Raw genomic sequence first — 20,935 nt, 5'->3', positions numbered from 1 at the left:
AGGGTTAAATAGACTAAATAGGCCAGGGTCGAACAATGTGCACCTGTTAGTAATATGCTTGTTTGTTTGTGTATTATTTATTTCAAATAAAGAAAATTATCTGTCTTTGTAATTTTCTAATCTTTACAAAACTATATAATCTTCAGCAAAGTGTAACCTTGTGACCGCAGCAGTCTAGATCTATGAACGTCGTAATTTGATCATCACTAGTATATTTTCTTTATGCTATATGCTACTTCTTTGAGCTTATCCAAATAATATAATGTTCTAAAAGCGGGTACATGTCATTTATGCAATGTAGTGTTTCAAATTATTTCATTGTTGACAAACATTACAACTAAATGTTAGATACTTTCCTTTTCTACTACTTTTAATTCCTCCCTAAATAAACTCGGAAAACATTAATTCAACTGAGACTTTTACTATTGTGTGGGCTGCTATTTCGGACTTTTATTCTAGGTGCTTTCGCTGGCTTTATGAAGTTACTTCCGTTTTCAGAAGCTACTCGGCGGCTATCTGCAGGCGGAGGCAGAGCTTTTCTCACAAGCGTGTGTCCTGTTAAACTGACAAAACGTCTTACGCAATGAGGTACGAACTGATTTACCATTTATAATTAAAAATAAGCTTTGTGATAAAGTTATAAACCGAAATGTAGCCAAATACTGGTTGTTGACATTTTATTTATTCTTTTTTCTAAAAGATGCTAAGCTAACATGTTAGCATGTCCTGCTTTGTCGATTTATGACCAATGCAGTTAATAAATACTTTTGTTAGTAAGGTATTCGTGGATATAGTGATAGTTTTGGGTTTTCTATGCATATTGTGTTATTTGCAAAACGATGTGTTCCTGAAAAAAAAGAACCGAGGTCGTTCATGAATGAATGAACGCCGAGCTTTCATACGAACAATACTGCTCCGTTTACCTGCGATCCACATTGTGATCCCCATTTTTTGATTTGGGTTGTCGATTAAACTTTAAAAATCTAATTTTGGGTAGTCGTTTGGGCATCATTATTTATTTGTATTGCAATTACGGAAATTACGCTTTTTATTTCACAGAGGAGATCGTGGCAGGGGCCGAGGTGGCCGATTCGGCTCCCGCGGAGGTTTGGTCCAAGGGTAAGATTTAATTATCGTATTGTTTTAATCTTCTCACTTAAATGTGTTGATATTGTAGTAATTTTGTTATCTGTGACTTCAATTGTCTCAGGTATCGGCCCTTTGTCCCTCACATACCATTTGACTTCTACGTTGTAAGTACATTTATTGCTTTTTTTTTTATTTGTGGGGAGGAAAAACAGCCTTTTTAAGCCCTGAGCTCATGACTTGCTTTTGTATAGTGTGAGATGGCCTTTCCTCGAGTGAAGCCGGCCTCTGATGAGACTGCTTTCAGTGAATGTCTGTTAAAGAGGAACCAAGACCTCAGTCCAACCCCCTCTGAACAGGTATGGTCAATAACTGTAATGAAGAATGGACACTCCATGCCTTTTGTCCTTGCATGTTAGGGATAGTTCACCCAAAAATGAATATTGCTGACATATACACTTTCAACTTGTTCCAAACCTGTTTGAATTCCTTAATTCAGTTGAACACAAAATGTGTATTGAGGAATGTTGGAAAGCAGCAGTCATTGACCGAGTAGTATTTTTTTATGTTCCTAATATGGACATCAATGTTTACTGGTTTCCAATATTCTTCAGAATATCTTGTTTTTGTTTAACAGAAGAAATCCGTTAATGTTTAGTACCCCTTGAGTGAGAGTAAATGATGGAATTGTAAAAAAAAATTATCCAATAATGCCTCAACGCCCTCTTTGTTTTATATTCTAAAGATTGTGGGCTGTTACATTTTAGTTTTGGCCTAGAATAGATGCATACAATGTTATATTAGTGTATTATATTGGGAGTGCAAAAGCAAGTTGGTTGCAAAAAGAAGCAAACTGATTTTTAAATGGATTAACAAATTACAGCAATTTTTCAATTTTGTTTATTTCTGTCACAGGCTTCCATTTTGTCCTTGGTCACCAAGATTAACAACGTCATTGATAACCTGATTGTTGCACCGGGAAACTTCGAAGTGGTGAGATATTTCAGTAACACATGATTATTATTAATACCTTTTCGAATATTGTGTGTATAAATATTTATAGATATAGAGAGACGTATAGAGAGATGTATTTAATGAAAGTTTGATTTCTTTTTTCCAGCAAATTGAGGAAGTAAGACAAGTGGGCTCTTATAAAAAGGGCACCATGACTGCAGGACACAATGTTGCTGACCTTGTGGTTATCCTGAAGATCTTGCCCACCTGTAAGTCTTAAGATTTCTATGATGACCAACATGTCGCTTGTAGTCCAAGTATGCTTAGTTTATCGGTAAATTTTGCGTGTTCTTGTTCAGTGGAAGCTGTTGCTGCCTTGGGAAACAAAGTTGTTGAGACCCTGCGTACCCAGGACCCTTCTGAGGGTGAGTATGGGATTTAATCTGGCAGACCTGTAGAGTTTCAGGGAAAAAAAAAAAAATCTAACTTGCTTTCCATTATCACTGATATATTTTTTCTCTTTTCCCCAGTGTTGTCCATGCTGACAAACGAGACCGGTTTTGAGATCAGCTCTGCCGATGCCACAGTAAAAATCCTCATCACCACTGTCCCACCCAATCTGCGCAAACTGGACCCAGAACTTCATTGTATGTCACTCTCTTATAAACATTGATCTTGTTTGTGACGTGCGTTAAAAAAATTATAACTTTTTTTGTTAGAGATGTAAACTACCTAATTATGGCTATGGCTTTCTCTTTATTGTCAGTATTGTGCACGCTTGTTTTATCTATGTTTGCATTTAGGTTACCTTTTTATGATTTAATGGCCACAAATAATTTAACACTCTTAGTCTAAACAAACGTCTCCCCCCACACTTTACATTTACAATTTTGTGATGCCTTTATTTGTGTCATTTACAGCAATTTTAATGTTAATACTTTTGTTTTTAGTATTTTGCAGAGGTTTTGTTTTGGAAATGTGTTGTTGTTGTTGTTGTTGTTGTTGTTTTTATTATTATTATTAGTATTATTATTGCCCATAGCAGATATAATAATAAGGATTTTAAGACCGGGTTCCCACACTTTCATAAACAGCAGATTCAAGGACTTTCAATGACCTTTTAAAGCACCATTCAATTTAAATCATTGTGATGTGTATAGCACCATGAAAGTCCTTACTGTACTTAACATTTCACTTGCACTTAATATTTACATAAGTTGTAAGAGTCATTCTCAAAAATTAATTGTTTAAAGTCATGTTCAAAAAACATTAATAAAATGTTAAGTTCAATACTGTAATATTAAATTGTTGTTTCTGAAATGCTATTAAAAGGTGCATTATTTGTCAGTGTTATGGTACAAGATTTAAAATGTAAGATCTATACTTGAAGAGTTTCTCAGTTTTTTGTTCTGTTTTTGACGGTTGAGTACAATTGTTGAAATAAAACCATGAACAAATTAAAATGTAACCTAGCTTAAGCACTTTTCAAGGACCTGTGTTTGTTTTCAAGTACTTTCCAGTCCTTGAATCCATGTGTATGAAATTCAAGTACTTTTCAAGGAGTGTGGAAACCCTGTTAACAGCTATTCCTTTCCTTTTTTCTTTATTTTGCAGTGGACATCAAGGTTCTGCAAAGCGCTCTGGCAGCCATTCGTCACGCTCGCTGGTTTGAGGAGAATGCTTCTCAGTCAACGTGAGGACGATTATAGCTTTTAGACCCTGATATTAATTAACATCTATTTTTTTAGTGGTCTGATCAAGTTTTCAGCTAGAACACAAAACCATATACAGTGCCTATAGAAAATCATCATACCCTGTTAAAATCTATACCTTTACTCGCACTACACTCTGCTTTCAAATAACCTTAGGAAAAAGCTACAAAAACCTTTTGAAGGCTGGAAATTTTTTTGGAGTGTGATTTGATTTTAGGCTGTATGGCAAATAATAAAGTAATTATTTCAAAGGGGTATGATGATTTTTCTATAGGTGCTGTATTTATTTTCTGAAATGTGAGTCTCTCGTGTGATAACTTGTGTTAGGAGGCCCTTTGTGCTTATTTTGTTCACAAGTACTACTTAATGAATACAAAAACAATTCAGTAGAAAAGCAAGCTAAAAGAATGTGGTCGTCGGCTGCAATTTTGATATTGATCCATGTTTTTAGTACAACACCTCGAAGTAAGAATACACTATTTCGCTGTGTATTAATCAGATAGTATTTTGCAGTGTTTGGATGCATTTGACCACATGAGCATTTACACTATGAAAGCTGTCTGATCACACATCTTTATAAATATTCAACAAGCTGAAAAAACAACTGATTTAGACCCCATGTATCTTTCTACTTAGTTTAGTCAAACTGTGATCATGTTAATAAACATATTTTAATAGCAAGTGTAAACAATGAGTATGTTTACATGGATACCATTAATCCTATTTTAATACGATTAAGACAATACTCTGATTAAGAGTTTACCGTGTAAACAGATTTTTGATTAATCTGATTTAGGCCATAGTTGAACTAAACAGAAATGGAATTAAGATGTGGAGTATGCTGATTTTACTCATGTTATTGAAGTGCAGTATGGCCATGTAAACACCGCAATCAAACTATTACAGTTGTGTAGGATTTTTCACTGCATTTTGCGACAGGATAGTGTATACACACATGGCTGTTTGACACTATTCTCTGCACTACAGACACCTGCATTGAGTTTTTTTTTTTTTCATTTGTCGTGTGGCATCAAATTCCATTAAAACAACACTTCCTGCAGTTCAAACTCTCATCCAATACCTCAGTTTGTCTTGGGGGGCATGCATGAAATGGTCCTGAATGAAAGTGAAAGTGCCAAACTGCAGTTAAAGTCAACAACATAAAAATGAAACACCTGAAATTACATAAAACTCCGTAGGAAATGTGGATAACGCAATGATGTTAATCAAATTATGTGCTAGAACTTGTAAAACGGGACCTTGACAGGAACCTTCAAAAAGCAGCTCATGTAAACTCCTTAATCCGATTAATGCAAATAATTCCATTACTGATGTCCATGTGAACATAGTGTTTTGTTTAAAAAGTGTTGTGTCTTACTCTGTTTTCTGTGTTCCCTCAGTGTAAAAGTTCTGATTCGCTTGCTGAAAGACATTCGAGTCCGATTCCCTGGATTTGAGCCCCTCACTCCCTGGATTCTGGATCTGTTGGTGGGTGCCATTATCAGAGAATGAGTTATTTTAGTACTTTTCTGAACAACATTGTGACTTAAATTGTGATGTTTTCTTTTCAGGGACACTCTGCTGTCATGAACCACCCCTCTAGGCAGCCCTTGCCGCTCAATGTTGCCTACAGGTAACTTGTTTGCTAGGCAGTTGATATTCGCTATTGATTTGGGTTTCAGGGTTAGATATTTATGTTATCTTATAATGTTTTTCAGGCGCTGTCTTCAGATGCTCGCCGCTGGTCTCTTCCTGCCTGGTTCTGTAGGAATCACTGATCCCTGTGAAAGCGGGAACTTCCGTGTACACACCGTCATGACCCTGGAGCAGCAGGTAATGCAGATGGAGTCAAGATGATAATGTATGACTAGGGGTAACAATACAGATAATCTGATCACTTGTTTCTGCAGGACATGGTGTGTTTCACAGCCCAAACACTGGTGAGGGTTCTCTCTCACGGAGGATACAGGAAGATCTTGGGCCTTGAAGGAGATGCTAGCTGTGAGTTTTTAGGTTTATTCCAGATTAAATGGATTTGTGGAGATTGTGTGTGTCGGTGAGACTGATGTTTATGATGCTCATCTGCAGATCTCACTACTGAGATGTCTACTTGGGATGGAGTGATCGTTACGCCATCTGAAAAGGCCTATGAGAAACCTCCAGAGCGCAAGGAAGAGGAGGATGAAGCGCTTGAGGAAGGCGTAGAAGCAGAAGATGAAAGCATGGAGACCCAGGAATAATGCAGGAGTCTCTCAGCCATTTGGCCCAATTGTATTTATGTTGTTGTGTTTTTTTATTTTTAATATTAGAAACCTCTTCCATTTTCTAAATAGTTTTACCCAGAAGTCTCCTGCACATTGGAACTTGTCTGCATCTTCTACAGTTAGTCATGGTAGTAAACCGCTACAACAACAACTTGTTCTGGCTTCTCACCACAGTTCATTCTGTTGCGGTTATGTTTGGGAAGCGACATGGAAAACACTTAATTTGTTTTCGTCTGTTTTTTTGATTTGTATTTTTATCGTGATTGAATAAGTAAAATTTTTTATTTCCTTTTTACTCTGTGTCTGCATTCATTCATTTGCCTCTTATGGCAGTAAAGTGTTCTTTTTTGGCTTAGTGTGACTTCGGCTGCATACTTCCATACTATATAGTACACTTAACAGTATGCGAGCCGAGTAGTATGTCTAAATTCGAAAAATGCTATGCTTGAAGTACCCACATGACCTACTTGTGGGATTCTAAAATGTGCATCCGATAATGGTTATGCTGTCCCATGATGCATCACGAGTAAATTCATGAATGGGAGAGAAGCAATGCAACTGACTCGGGTATGTCATGTGATGACAAATTGGCAGATGTAGTATCCCTAAGTTCAATTTATACTACCAATAATACTGTATAGAACGCACTTTTCAAATGGTCGAGTAGTACATTTAAATTCAAATGCAGTACCTACTTAGTAGGCAAAGTCGGACACAGCCTTTATATTGACTGGTTAATTTTTAAACTGAATGTTTTTTTTTAAGGCACAGTGTAGTTTTTTGCCAGTAGAGGGTATGTAGTACCAGGAAACAGGCATAGATTGATGCCTGAGTGTGGAGTCACAGAAGTTGTTTTCTTCATTGTATCCTGTGGAACTTTTGCCAAAATTTTAACGGATGATCTAAAATATTTTTAAAATTGTCATGCTATTGTGATGAGACCACAGTCTATAGAGAACCCAATGACCTCCAGTTGGAAAAACGCGCTGTCAATGTTCACTGGTTTCCAGCTTTCTTTAATGTACCTTTTTTGTGTTTAACTGAAGAAAGAAGTTTAAACAAGTTTGGAAACAGTGTAGACTAAGTAAATTATAGAATTTTCCGTTTTTGGTAAATTATCCCTTTAAGGTCAAAGCAACCATGTATGTGTTCACCTTTTTAAAAGATATATAAAACAGTTAAAATATTCGGTATACTTGATTTTAATTACACATCTTGATACCTATTTAACGTTAACGGGCTTTAGGCTAATGTTACACCGAACCGAGCTGTCTTCGCGAGGCGGGAAAACCAATGAAGTTTCTTTGTTAAACTGAGCTTTTTATCAGTATCATAAAGTTATGGCAAAATAAATATAGTTAGCGTTCTCTAGATACACGAAAGGCTTATGGAAAGACGTGAGGGTAAGTAAAGGGAGGGAGGCTTTGCTAGCCTAATGCTAATTGTAAATAGCCCACAGATCAGTATAACGACCACTCAACGTTTCTACAAGAAATAAATTCATAGTAAGTTACAAGAGTAAACTAAATATGAAATGAATGCCACACTTACTTTTTTTTCTACGACGGATGGTAACATAATTATTTATCTTTTTTTATCTTAGGGCAAACAACAAAGACTTATATTATAATATTAGGTGTAGGCGTATGAGGTGAAAAAAAACTCCCGAACAGATTTAGACATTTTTATAGGTCGTGAAGGTCTCGTAGGCTCTGTTTACATAAACCTGTTCATTATATAAATAATATTAATTGTATTAGATTTTTTTTATTATATGTCTTGCATTTGTGCATTTTGAGCACGTTTTTTTTTCTCGTTGCACCTACGCAGCTTACCAGCAGGAGTCACCAAAAATGGCTTTTTGTGAGGACATTTTGGTTTTCAAATTTTTGATGGAAAACATCAAATGCAATTAATGAACGTATTGTTATAATGAACATAACAGAACATTAAAAGCGGACAGCAGTTATTGTACCTTGCTAAAATAGCTTTATAGTAATTTTTAGAAAATGTTTACAACCGTTGACAATATTACATTCTGTGTTTAGGTTTACCACATCACAGTGTGCCATCTCTCTGATTTAATTCTAGTAGACATTGAGCTGTACATATCAGTGGCGAGAGACCAAATAAACATGATCAACATATGCTTCATCTGTGCCATTATTTATAAGGCTTGCATCCTTTTGTTTCAACAAACTGGCAAGAGTTTCAGATTTATTTCAAATCTGGAAATAATATATTGAAAAGGGTGATGATGCTATTGCAGTTTGGTAAAACAATGTAAAAAGCATAGAAACAAAATCAATTTACCTTGGCACTGTATCAAACATAAATATGTGATTAAAAACAAGCAAAGAAAAAAATACAACAACCATAAATAGTGATAACATTAATAATCAAATTTTCCACAATGTTCTTAAAATGCAGTGTTATGAGCAACTCAATGAACATGTAAAAAAACAAAAAAGGTTTTTTTGCTACATCACAAACTGCTCAAACATTTATAAACATATATATTTTTCTATTTAAAGAGGGAAATATACTCACTCCTTGTTGTTCATTTGACGTTTTCTGTCATGTGAAAGTCTGCACACAACTTCTAGAGGAGATGGGCCTAACATTAGCTGTAAATTTGTCTTCTACCGTCTTCCACTGGTATGTCTTCTACATTAGCAGCAATTACAAACAAAAGAATAGATCTAAATAGGGTGGCTCTTTACACACAAACACCCTGGAGAATACAGAATAGACTTCTCATAGTCATAATTGCAACATTTTTTTTCTTCGTTATATATGAAATCATTAATAATACCAGTAATCATAACAATCCATTGAATATTAATAATAACAACTTCAAGATATATTTACTGTACATAATACAACGGAACGTGAGAAGGTATTTGTAATTACACAGTAATTGTTTGTAAGTCTATGACCCATGTAATTTCCAGTGATCAATAATGTGGTATAGAGACCAATGTAAAGTCTACGTTACACTGCTACAAGCTCCTTTGTGCTACGGAGAAATATTTATCATTTAGTCTAGCTAAAACTGTGTATGGCATATACAGAGGCTTCGCCAACACTTTTTAAGACTCCAGTTTTCAGTGTTTCGCCATCCATTCTTACCTATTGAGACACAAAATGGCTCAATAAGCGACATGTTGACAAGGGAATCTTTGCATGATGTAGAGACACAGCCATTAATATTGTATTTGATCCTTCAATACTCTGGAAAACGTTGGTTAAGATAGAAAGGCCATCAAAATAGTTCATTTGAGTGTCTGATTTCTGGTTTGTGCCTGAGAAGGCATGCAACTTGGTGGGGGAAAATGTGATCAGTCTTGATGTTTTGTTGGTATATCAAAAACAAATGGCCCTGATAAGAGATCATCCTATTTTTTCACACTGGAACCTCCAACAGCATGTAGTTCATAGTCTTTCAGTGATTTGAGAAGGCAGGAAGTCCTTCACAGTGGAAGAGGAAATAGTCTGTTGTGCTTTTCGGTCATCTTAGACTTGCTTCGTCCAAAAAAAAAAGTGTAAGTTAAGTATAATTACAACAGTTTTAAAGCTTACAAAATATGTATCCATAAAATGATGGATATTGTATTCATAAAATAAAATAAATAAAAAATAAAGGCAACAGCAAATAAATTAAAACACATACTGCAAATGTCTGAAATAAATAATTCTGAAACTAATTGATTGATTTAAAAATCAAAAACAAATGAATTTAGATAGAGAACTGTGGTGCAGTTAATAAATACATAAATATAGTCCTGCCTTTTTCTTCCAGACAGGGAATAAAGATCTACTGCTTTTATAGTTTTTTTTTCTTCTTCCATGGATTAATAAAAGCATGCAGGTTACATAGAAACATCCAGAGTGAGGTGGTTATTAGCTGTAACAAATCAAATTGTTTGAACAATACATATTGTGTGAATTATATATCTCATATTGAATATAATACTGAATGGTTAGATAAAAAAGCCACACATAGTGCTGTTAGGCACGTGTAAATAGTCAAGACATAGAAAACAGGTTATATTTTTTGCCTGTGGACAACATGGCAAGTGGCTGTCAACCGCCTCTTTTGTGAAGTCTTTAGCCAGTCTGTTTCAAGATCGACAAAAGAAATGAGAGGAACACGCTTCTGCAGTGGTGAAGTCTTCATTAAAGTCCACACAGCTGACACTGCCTAAATTGTAAATTCTTAGACACTTTTATAACATATTTTAACACCACTTTTGACAACATATGTTCATCTGCTAATCTAAAAATGTACTTTATAAAATATACATCTCTCAATAAAATATTCCCCATCTCATTTCATGGTTTAACATAGCCAAAACAAAACAAACTCCTACATGTAATCAACATGTTTTCTTTAAAAACAAAAAAGGAAAAGAAAGTATGATCTTGAGAGTTTGTAAGAATGCTTCTTTATAGTTTGAATTCATCCAAGTTAAAAGTTGGATGCACACAAACACATTCTTCCAATCCCATAATTATATGTTAATGCTTCCACACAAAACTTGATCACCTAATCCAACACAGCATTTTCTTTATAAATAGTTACACATAGGTCTCAAACACATAGGTCTCAAAGTCAATGGGCTATATGCACAGAAAGTGTTTTTCAGCCAATGATGAACTTCATGTGAAAGCTTTATGTGACTACTTTTAATTTCCAACCCAGGCTCATTCTGAAAATGTACCTCTATATACATTTCTGGAGAGCAACAAACACGTCCCAGGAGCTACGTTTTTTTTGCAGTTTTTGTTTTAGCGAATCCACGAGAGGCCGCTGTGTATGCTTTTTGAGATCTTCAATTTCTCTCGCGAGTGCCATTCGTGTCTGCTGTTCTCTCATAAATCCACCAGAGGCCGCTGTCAACTGACTGTTTGAATGACTGACTGACCGATCGACTGACCCACCCCTACCCCTTCCCTAAACCCAACTGACAAATCAGCCCTTGCCTGATTTTTTCTACATTTTACCACGTTCTCACCCTGTTATTTACTTGTTTTTTTGTTTTTTTTTTTGGCTTCTGTTTTGGTCTTACATGCTTTCTGGAACCACTCTTCACCAGACTCTAACCCAGTCATCATGGTCGTCTCTCTGCATCTCAAGTCCACCAACGTACATGGTGAGCTAACTGGACAAACTGGTAACAGCTGGAAAACTGTCTATACAGAGGTAAGTGCTCAGCTGGTAAGTGCGAAAAGGAAGTCCTACCGCCAGGGGCGTAGCAACCGGGGGGGATACATCCCCCTCACTTTTAGAGACAGACCATTTAGAAACAGGTAATTAATAATTATATGAACGTATGATTTCATACAGCCCCCCCTACCCCCCCACTTTTAAAATGTTCGCTATGCCCCTGCCTACCGCCCTGTTCATTTAAAATATGAAATGCAGCCATACGTAATTCTGGTTACATAATTCACGATCTCCAGAAATGTATATAGTGCTACGTTTTCAGAATGAGCCTGTGTTGTCAATTTCATAAGGTTCCTTTTACAGCATCGATGTTATGATATAATTCAATAATTATATAAAGTTTATATTTAATATTTATTTAATATTTAATATATAAATTCAATATTTATTTACTTTATATTTAAATAATCATGTAAAGCTTAATTAGTTAAATAGACTCAAGCATCCATTTTGTTATTAAATCGTAAAAAGAGACAAAAGACTGTTTAAATGCTAGCACCGTCATTAGCAGCAGGCTAGCACAAAAACTCCATTGAAAATACTGGGGTAAAATTCATTTCCATATTTTAAAGACATGGCGCAAAAAAAAAAAAAATCAAATTTAATGCAGTGTTTCTTGTTTGGTCTGAGACCCACTTTATATCAATATCTCAGCCAGGCAGTGAAAATCGCTGTTTTTAAAAGGAAACAGATCTTAAATGCTGCAATTTTCTGTGGAATAACTATAACCCGGATCATACCTGTCAACCTTCCCATTTTTCCTGGGATTCTCCTGTATTTACAGTTCTATCCCGCTATCATCCCATAAAAGTATTTTCCCGTATTTCTCCCATATTTTCAGTCTTTCTCTGAAGGGTGGCAATAAACATTAAAGAGCCGAGCCTCCCTATACGCAACCCATACTGCCGGCCCTTGCTCTTAAATGTGAGTCTGTTTGTGCTTTCGCTTTGTTTAGGCATGAAAACTCTTTGAAATAAATATAAAAAACGCGGGATTTCCTTTCCTTTTCATTACAGGTGCCATCTCCCCTTCATATGCAATCCTCAAAACAGTAATATAGTGGTGCGTGACTGTCAGCTGACGTGCTCCATAGTGATGAATAGATGCTGTTTTCCAAACGCTGTACACGCGATTTGAAGTGGAGCGAACGTCTGGGTTGTGGGAGCGTGTTTGAACAGACATATACACATAATTAATTATAATAATATCTAAAGATGTTGATCTTGGTGGTTTTTTTCAAACAACTAATTTCGTCCTAAATGAGCACAAAATGTTGGGAAAGCAATCAAATGCTTTCATTATAACATTAGATCTGTGCATTTTTAAAGTGACAACTGTTATTTATTGTAATGAAAATAATGAAAAATCTAAATAAATAAGAGATTCATTAGTTGCTCTTTAATCAGAATGTGTAAGTTATACAGTGAAGAAACGGCTAATGACATTTGATAGCTTGAAATTATAATAGCTTCATTATAATAACTTCATTATAATAGCTTTTAATTTTAATAAGCTGAACTGTTTGCTAATATGTTTGCTGCTAATATTTACTATTTAATTTTTCTATTGTAAATAATAATGAAACATATTACTGACCATTTAACTGTTTATTTACAATGAAACAGCTCCAAATTAACATATTTAGTAATTTGGGGATTTTTTTAAGGGGGGGGGGGGGGGGGGGTCGAGGGAATCCCTAATTATGGTGGGCATATCCCTTATTTTTACATCCCAATGTTGACAGGTATGAACCGGATGCCCCGGGGCTGCTTCACTGAAATTAAAAGTCTGTGTGCATATACCCCATTCCTGGAGGGCTGCAACTCTGCACAGTTTTGCTCCAGCCCTAATCAAACACAGCTGATCCAACTAATCAAGGTGTTCAAGACTACTAGAGACTATCAAGCAGGTGTGAGTTGAAGCTGGTTGGAGCTAACCTGTGCAGAGCTGCCGCCCTCTAGGAATTGAGTTTGAGACCAATGGTATTCACCTTATTTTTTAAGTACGAGCGGGCGCAGCCATTGTAATCTTTTTAGCTTGAGACTTCCGCTCTCATTCACTTCCATTTATTTTTAGATGTTAAAAACAGCTTGTTCTGCTGCTTGATGTTGCAAACTGATATTTTCTCGTATAGTCATGAACACACTTGTTTGTAGAGCAAATAGTTTGACTGTTTTTTGCGGTTCATTATTCCTAGTCATTTCTCCAATAGGCAACTGAATCGGAAGTTCTAAATTATAGGTTTCAAACTTAATTCCTGGAGGGCCACAGCTTTGCACAGTTTTGCTACAGCCCTCAAACACAGCTGATCCAACTATTTAAGGTGTTCAAGACTACTAGAGACTAGTGACTAGGGGTGAGTTTTCCAAACAACGACGTAGCTAACGGCTGAACTATCATAGTACGATGCATCGTTTGGGAAAAGAACGATGTAGTGACAAGTGTTTCTGCAAAATCTGTAGTTTCTCTGTTGCAGAGCCATCGTTTTAACCATGTTAGTTATAACGTAAAACGTCCATAATGATGCTCTAAACAGGACGGTAACAACTTGAAGAGAAGAACCCCATAATTTCTTTGTGCAAATTATATTATTTTACACGTTGGTTAAAACATGCACTCGTTTTACATATTAATTAAAATGTAAACGACACATGAAGGGCCCGTGATTTCTTTACAAATATTATTGAGAACATTACATATTCTATTTTAAAACATAAAGCCACTTACAAAAGCTAACACGTATTCTAATCTCATATATAAATAAATAAGTAATGAGGCTATTTATTAAGAAATTAAATTTAATATTTATTATGAAATGAAAAAAAATCATACTTTAATAATAATATTAATAATATTAATGATGATGACGATGATGAGTATTGTTATTATTATTATTATTAATATTATTATGTAGGACATTGTGTTTATTTATTTATTTTTGTCTACTATTACAATTTGGCACATGTAAACCACTGCAAAAATGTTTTAATCAACAGGCCCATTTCATATACAGTACAGATACTTAATAAATAATCTACTATATAGTAAAAACATTAACGTATGCTACGTTTTTGTTTTCACAAGCTATGGAGATGTAACGTAAATTCCGCTTTTTTTTAATAATAGGTCACCTATAGCTTTTGTCATGAACCATGGCTGTGTCAAAATGACATAGATGTTTTCAAAGTGCACTGCGAAGGGAGCGCAATTGTAAACATGAAGATCACTAAAACTGAACTGTAAAAATACTTTGAAAGCAAATTACAACAAAGAGTGATGACTTTAATGCTTTTTTCAATCATTCCAAGTTGAAATGTCAGAAGGTTCTAAATGAATAGGGCATAGGGGGAATAACTCGCAATAGTACACAACCAGGAACTGTTTCTAACTACAGCTCCAGGGGTGTAGTTGCAAGCATACAAGTTTGCGAATATTTGTTGGGACGACAGATTTGTGAAACACCAAATCAACGAACTATGTTTGTAATGACGGAACTTGCGACCTTAGTTGGCAAACGATAGTTTTCGGAAACGCACTCCAGGTGTGATTTGGAGGTGCTTGGAGCTAAACTATGCATAGCTGCGGCCCTCCAGGAATTGAGTTTGAGAACACTGTTCTAAATCAATCACAAAAACAAGCGCACTTCTGCATTAAAGAATAAGGTCAATTACAGATCATAGATTTGTTTTTGTTTTTCTCAACAAATTTAAAGTATGATATTAATTTAGCCTTGAATAAAATCAAAGAGGGAAGTAACAAAAAATGAGGCCACTAGAAAACAGTACTAAGTAGAAAAAAAGGGATTTGATTAATTTCTCAAAAAATAGTAATAAAAACAAAACTAGAAACAAATCAGAAAAAAATGCATCAAATGAAAGTAACTAAGCAAAATGTACAAGCTACATTGATTTCATATTAGAGGTTTTGTTATAAAAAAAGGCAGAGGGGTGCGATGAATGAAATGCTTCCTCTCCTCTCTGAATGCTCATTTTTCAGTGTGCGGGTCAAGTGTGAAATTGAGGATTGTCTTCTGCACCCCTGGGACAACCGCTGCTGTTTTTGAAGTCTGATGATGTAGACTGTCCTGCTTCAGGAAGCGTGGCTGTTGCCTCAGAGCTGTAATTTTTTTGTTGTGTTTTTATCATCTTTTTTTTAAGGAGCGTGTCTTGGGCTGCAAGAAGCCTAAATGCAATCGCAATGAGATATTGCACTATACAGGAGACGGATCCCTGTGAAAAACAAAATGATAACTGGCTTTTTTTGTTGAAAAAGGCATTTATCTATACTGCAAAAGATGTGTTTTCTACTGCACTAGCCCAGTATTACATCAGGGTGCATTGCTCTACTCTGGCCACAAGAGCGCGCTAGTCTCACAGTGAAAGAGGCTACGTCCGCCACACTGTGGAACTGATGAAGAAACATACACAGCCAAGATTATATCAAAACAAGATCTATTATTTAAAACAACAAGATAAGATCCTCGTAATATATGATATTGCACCCGTATGTGTTGGTGTGGTTCATTAAAACAGTCCTAAGATTTTTCATATATTTTTGTGGACTTACAAAAATCTCAATCTTCAAACACTTGGTTGTGCTGGTTGAGCCCTTTTTTCTGAGAATAATAACACTTGCTCAAAAAAAAAAAAAGAAAAAAAGAAGACGTGTAAGCTCACATCCAAACACCAGCAGCAAACAAGTAGGCCATCTCTAGTACTCCATCAAACTAAAAAGAAAAGTAATTGCACTCGCTCTGTGGCCGCCATTTTGTCACGTATGTGCAGAAGAGTCGTAGTGGTTGTTTGGAGAGATCCGACAGACTCAGAGTCTCGTCTGAGCCTCTGTGATGTAGATTTCGATGCTGTCGGCGCTCTCCGTCGCAGAATTCTGCCGGAAAGAGGCTGAGCGTTTGGTTTGGAGAAGCCTGCGGCGAGTCTCCAGCTTCTGCCGGTCACCTACATCCAGCGATTTCTCCCGCTCAGGCAAGCTACGTCCACGCGAGACCACCAGCATGCCTCCGGATTCAGCGGTGCTGTCGGCCCGTAGGCTGCCGGTTACGCCGCCAATGGGCTTCTTTGGTAATGGAGGTGGAACCTTCTTGTCCTCCTGAGAGGAAGAGCAGGGAAGTGGCGTGACAGCATGGATGACCAATGCAGGGATGGACGGAAACGCAAGGAAGGACACCGAAAACGCACAGGTACAAGCAGAGAGGATGGAGACCAGGACATATACGAAGAAGGGACGGCACCATGAAGTTGCAACAAAACGATGATTTGGATTAGTGTATTTAGGATGAGACATGACATTGTGGAAGCAGCAGATAGTAAAAGAAAAGAAAACAGAAGAATTAGTTACACATTTGTTAGGTTTTAATATTTCAGAGAAAATCAACAGCTTGTTTTTTTAGGCAGTAAATCAGCTGTTATTCCAGAACATGCACGTCTTTTTTTGCCCTCTACTTTAGTTCCTTTTCTTGATGAGGTGTTTGTGTGATGGCAGGGAGTTGCTGGGACCCAGTACATGAGCGCTTCTCCTGCCCACTGCTGTTTTGGCACTGGAGCGGAGCTGTGCACTGACTGGAGCAGAGCGAATCTCCACTCTCACCTTCTTCTCAGGAGGCAATCTCCAGCCTGAGTCCTTCAGCCGCTGCAGGTCCTGAAACTTCACCCTGACATCCTCAATGGCTAGCTGGAGGAGGTCCCAATAACTGGCCAGGTCCTGAGTTGTGGGCTGAGGGTATGATGAAGGATCCTGTGGAAAAAGGTTGGTACGGTATATTATTATTGAGCACTGACACTTTTATTTGTGGATCAAAACAATTTAGCACATGTTAGAACATGCGATTCTTGCTTTGCTTGATATTTATTTTCATTCATTCATTCATTTTCTTTCGGCTTAGTTCTTTATTAATCAGTGGTTGCCACAGCGGAATGAACCGCCAACTTATACAACATATGTTTTACGCAGCGGATGCCCTTCCAGCTGCAACCTATCACTGGGAAACATCCACATACACTCATTCACACTCATACACTACGGACAATTTAGCCTACCAAATTCACCTATACTGGAGCACCCACGTCAACACAGGGAGAACATGCAAACTCAACACAGAAATGCCAACTGACCCAGCCAGTAGTCAAATCAGCGACCTTCTTGCTGTGAGGTGACAGTGCAAACCACTAAGCTACCATGTCGGCTCGTCTTAAAATATTTTTTAGAAAGATTTATTTATTTGTCTTACAAAGGCAGTTGCTAGCAAGTAATGGGACTACATAGTTCGTCAGTGGCATTGGGGAATTTACATCAAATTAACTAACTAAAAAACAAGCTAACAAAAAAAACCTTTTTAAGAGTTTAGGCTTTCATTAAAATGACAACATCATTTTGGAGGCCTGAAAATGGCAACTTTGGAAAATGGGTTTTAAAATCCATTAATTTGTTGTTGCATTTATTGCATTTAGCTGCATTTATTATCCGTGTAAACTTCAAAAAACATGGGCCCTATCATACACATGGCGCAATAAGGAGCAACATGTGTTTTTATGATGCATTGCTATTTTCAGACCATAATTTTCCAGTTTTCCGCCGTGTTGTTTAAAAAGCAAATCCATTTGCGCTACTTTGTGGACTCATGGGTGTTTCGGCCTAGATAAGAGGCACGTTAAGGTGCATTGTTGGCGCGTTGCTGTTTTGAGGAACTAAAATGGACTGCACAATAGACCAGCTGAGAGCAGGTCTAAAGTCCAGCGCAAAGAGCGTTAGTTGTGCGCCTCGATTACACATTGCTAATACACACAGGATGTACAGCAATATGCAAGTATCTTTACAAATAAAAAAGAATTAAAGAATTAAAATGTTACAAAAATTATTATTTTCTACATAAATTTAAGAAACACTGCCTTCATACCTTCTTTATCTCGGGAGGCTTTTTCAATTTATTCTTGACAATTTGCTTTTGTATAATGTTATTAGTAGTATTATTATTTATTAAATGCATATTTATATTTGTTTTATTAAAAACAAGCTTAGATTTGCCTACCTGTCAGGTTTTGGACCATATGTGCATAGCATGTCTATTTGGATATAACTTTGAAAATATAAAATTAGATTTTTTTTGACCACACTTCTTTATTATTGTTCATTTATTCGTTTGCTGGAAATTAGAACTGAATTTAGAAATAGTTTTGAAACAAATCTTTGCACTTACACAAAATTAATTATGTAGGCTAATGAATGTTCTGTGCGTACATCACATTTCCTAATCCACGAAAGAGAGTGAAAGTGAAAGCAAAGAATGAGGAGGCTCATTCTCTCATTCTCATGCTGCAGATGGTCTGTTTAACTGTTTTCTCGCTTGTGAAGCACTCAGTTTTTCCACTTACAAAGTCCGCTATGTAAATAGCAAACGCGCCATGGCGTATAAAAACATTAAGAGAATAAGCTCAACCCTGTTAGATCATGCGCCGCGGCGCAGAGCGGATTTTTCCATCCTTATAATAGCAAAAGTGAATTCTGAAACACCCTTTATGCTTTTGGCTCTGCGCTTTGGACTTTGCGCCTAGATCGTTAAAATAGAGCCCATGATGTTGTGAAAACCAATGTTATACACAGTCATATAACATGTTTAGTTTGACAAACATTATGACATTTCTGGACAGTTTGCAAATATTTGTTGGGACGACAGATTTGAGAAATACCAAATCAACGAACTAAGTTTGTAATGACGGAACTTGCGACCTTAGTTGGCAAACGATGGTTTTCGGAAACGCACTCCAGGTGTGATTTGGAGGTGCTTGGAGCTAAACTATGCATAGCTGCGGCCCTCCAGGAATTGAGTTTGAGAACACTGTTCTAAATCAATCACAAAAACAAGCGCACTTCTGCATTGAAGAATAAGGTCAATTACAGATCATAGATTTGTTTTTGTTTTTCTCAACAAATTTAAAGTATGATATTAATTTAGCCTTGAATAAAATCAAAGAGGGAAGTAACAAAAAATGAGGCCACTAGAAAACAGTACTAAGTAGAAAATGAATGTGATTTGATTAATTTCTCAAAAAATAGTAATAAAAACAAAACGAGAAAAAACAAATCAGAAAAAAATGCATCAAATGAAAGTAACTAAGCAAAATGTACAAGCTACATTGATTTCATATTAGAGGGTTTGTTATAAAAAAAAGGCAGAGGGGTGCGATGAACGAAATGCTTCCTCTCCTCTCTGAATGCTCATTTTTCAGACATTTCTGGACTACAGGACTGTAAAAGAATGTGTGTATGCATGCTTAATGATGGTGATGCTTAAGAGGTGTAGTTTGTTTGCTGTAATGCAACTTTTGTTGGCTGAAAAGCTTAAAAGCTTGGGGATTTTATTGGGTATTTCTGAAAGGAAGCATCAAGCCACTTATGGGCTAACTTGTGGTTAGGCTGTCTGATTCACAGATCATCTGTGATTTATTATTCATAAATCATTAAGAATTCTAATTTATTTACTGTTTTTTTAAAGGTTTTGTGCATTTTTTTACTACATAGTTTACTTAGGCTCTAGAAAAAAGTAAGAAGGTCCCTTTTGCCCACAACAGAAGCCATTACAAAGCACTTACCACACTCTGTTGGCACATCCTGAAAAACTGCTGGACTCTTTGTGACATGAGCATCTGAGCACTGCCGACAGCTCCTCTGATGAGTTCCAACACTAAAACACCAATCAGAGGGCAAAACAAACAGCATTTAGACAGAAAGAACTGTTCTGTGGGGTAAACACAGCAGATTCAAGACCCTGTGAAATCAAAATGAGTGTTTTGAGGCTGCTAGTCCATGCCATGCCAGCACCAACCATCATCTCTGCTATTCCTCACTCACCCTCTTCCGGCAATTCATTGGTCTCTGCCTCTCTCTCCATGTTCTGGCACCATCCCTCCATCCTCTCCACCTCTGTCTGTAGAAGCCGGAGGAAGAACTCTCCATCTCGTAAGCAAGGCGAGGCTCTGCCTGAATCTGGGAGGCTCCGGGGGCCCTCGCTCCATCCTCCCACTCCACGCTCGGGGGCCAGAGGCAGAGGGGAGTGAGAGCGGGGCAGGGCCCTCAGTTCTGGAGGGCCGGGTTCAGTGGTGTACCCACTGTGGTAATCCTCACGGTAGGCCCATTGGCCTTGTGTGTGTACAGTGCGATACTCTGCAAACTGACTGGCTGATTCTGGTTCAGATGAGTGGCGCTGAAATGAGCAGCCAAACTGCAGGCCCTTGTCTTGAGTGGGGACGGTCAGTCCTCCAAAACCTTCTGTCTCAAGATCAGCCTGGACACTTGCTGTTACGCTGTTGGAGCGTTTGAAACGTGCTCGTCTGGAACAAACAACAGGACCATTAGAGTTACCAGCAGACTAATATATAGACATTCCTGTAGCTTCAAATAGTAGAGAATGATACTATTAATTCCAAGGTTTAGTGTTAACTTCATGGTAAGCAATAACTCGTAAAATGCAAACCTTCAATTCAATGTCGCTCCACATGACGTAAAGCCCAATCCCAATTCTACCCCTTAGCCCTTCCCCTTACCCCTCGTGTTGCGCATTCCTGTGAAGGGTGTGTTGTTTTTGGTGTGTTTACATAGATGAATATTGCCACTGTGCAAATGCACAGTATAGTTACGATCTTATTGCCACATTAGATCATTATGACAACATAATATAT

General features: G+C 37.0%; 2 protein-coding genes across 2 annotated transcripts in view; one reads left to right on the top strand and one right to left on the bottom strand.

The window, feature by feature from the left end:
* Nucleotides 1-478: 478 nt before the first annotated feature.
* ilf2 (interleukin enhancer binding factor 2) lies at nucleotides 479-6,311 on the top strand. The gene is made up of 14 exons (XM_056479086.1): nucleotides 479-588; nucleotides 1,060-1,119; nucleotides 1,211-1,253; nucleotides 1,341-1,445; nucleotides 2,002-2,079; nucleotides 2,207-2,309; nucleotides 2,400-2,465; nucleotides 2,571-2,687; nucleotides 3,655-3,733; nucleotides 5,153-5,240; nucleotides 5,324-5,385; nucleotides 5,471-5,585; nucleotides 5,663-5,753; nucleotides 5,841-6,311. The coding sequence occupies exons 1-14, from the start codon at nucleotides 584-586 to the stop codon at nucleotides 5,990-5,992; spliced, it is 1,164 nt and encodes a 387-aa protein (XP_056335061.1). The 5' UTR covers nucleotides 479-583; the 3' UTR covers nucleotides 5,993-6,311.
* A 9,537-nt stretch (nucleotides 6,312-15,848) lies between these two features.
* Nucleotides 15,849-20,935, bottom strand: part of dlgap3 (discs, large (Drosophila) homolog-associated protein 3) — a 299,829-nt gene continuing 294,742 nt past the window's right edge. The window contains exons 10-13 of the mRNA XM_056479735.1: nucleotides 20,109-20,587; nucleotides 19,850-19,941; nucleotides 16,851-16,997; nucleotides 15,849-16,352 (exon numbers count right to left, since the gene is read on the bottom strand). Of these exons, the coding sequence (XP_056335710.1) occupies nucleotides 16,068-16,352; nucleotides 16,851-16,997; nucleotides 19,850-19,941; nucleotides 20,109-20,587 (1,003 nt within the window). The 3' untranslated portion in view covers nucleotides 15,849-16,067. The remainder of the gene's footprint in view (nucleotides 16,353-16,850; nucleotides 16,998-19,849; nucleotides 19,942-20,108; nucleotides 20,588-20,935) is intronic.

The sequence above is a fragment of the Danio aesculapii genome, chromosome 19, assembly GCF_903798145.1.
Source record: "Danio aesculapii chromosome 19, fDanAes4.1, whole genome shotgun sequence".
Classification (NCBI taxonomy): domain Eukaryota; kingdom Metazoa; phylum Chordata; class Actinopteri; order Cypriniformes; family Danionidae; genus Danio; species Danio aesculapii.
The sequence above is the reverse complement of the archived record's forward strand: the minus strand, read 5'-3'. Positions and strand labels throughout refer to the sequence as shown.

Coding starts and splice junctions, on each gene's coding strand:
- ilf2 (XM_056479086.1), top strand. Junction 1,120..1,210: donor CGCGGAGGTTTGGTCCAAGG/GTAAGATTTAAT, acceptor CAATTGTCTCAG/GTATCGGCCCTTTGTCCCTC. Junction 2,688..3,654: donor ACTGGACCCAGAACTTCATT/GTATGTCACTCT, acceptor TTTATTTTGCAG/TGGACATCAAGGTTCTGCAA.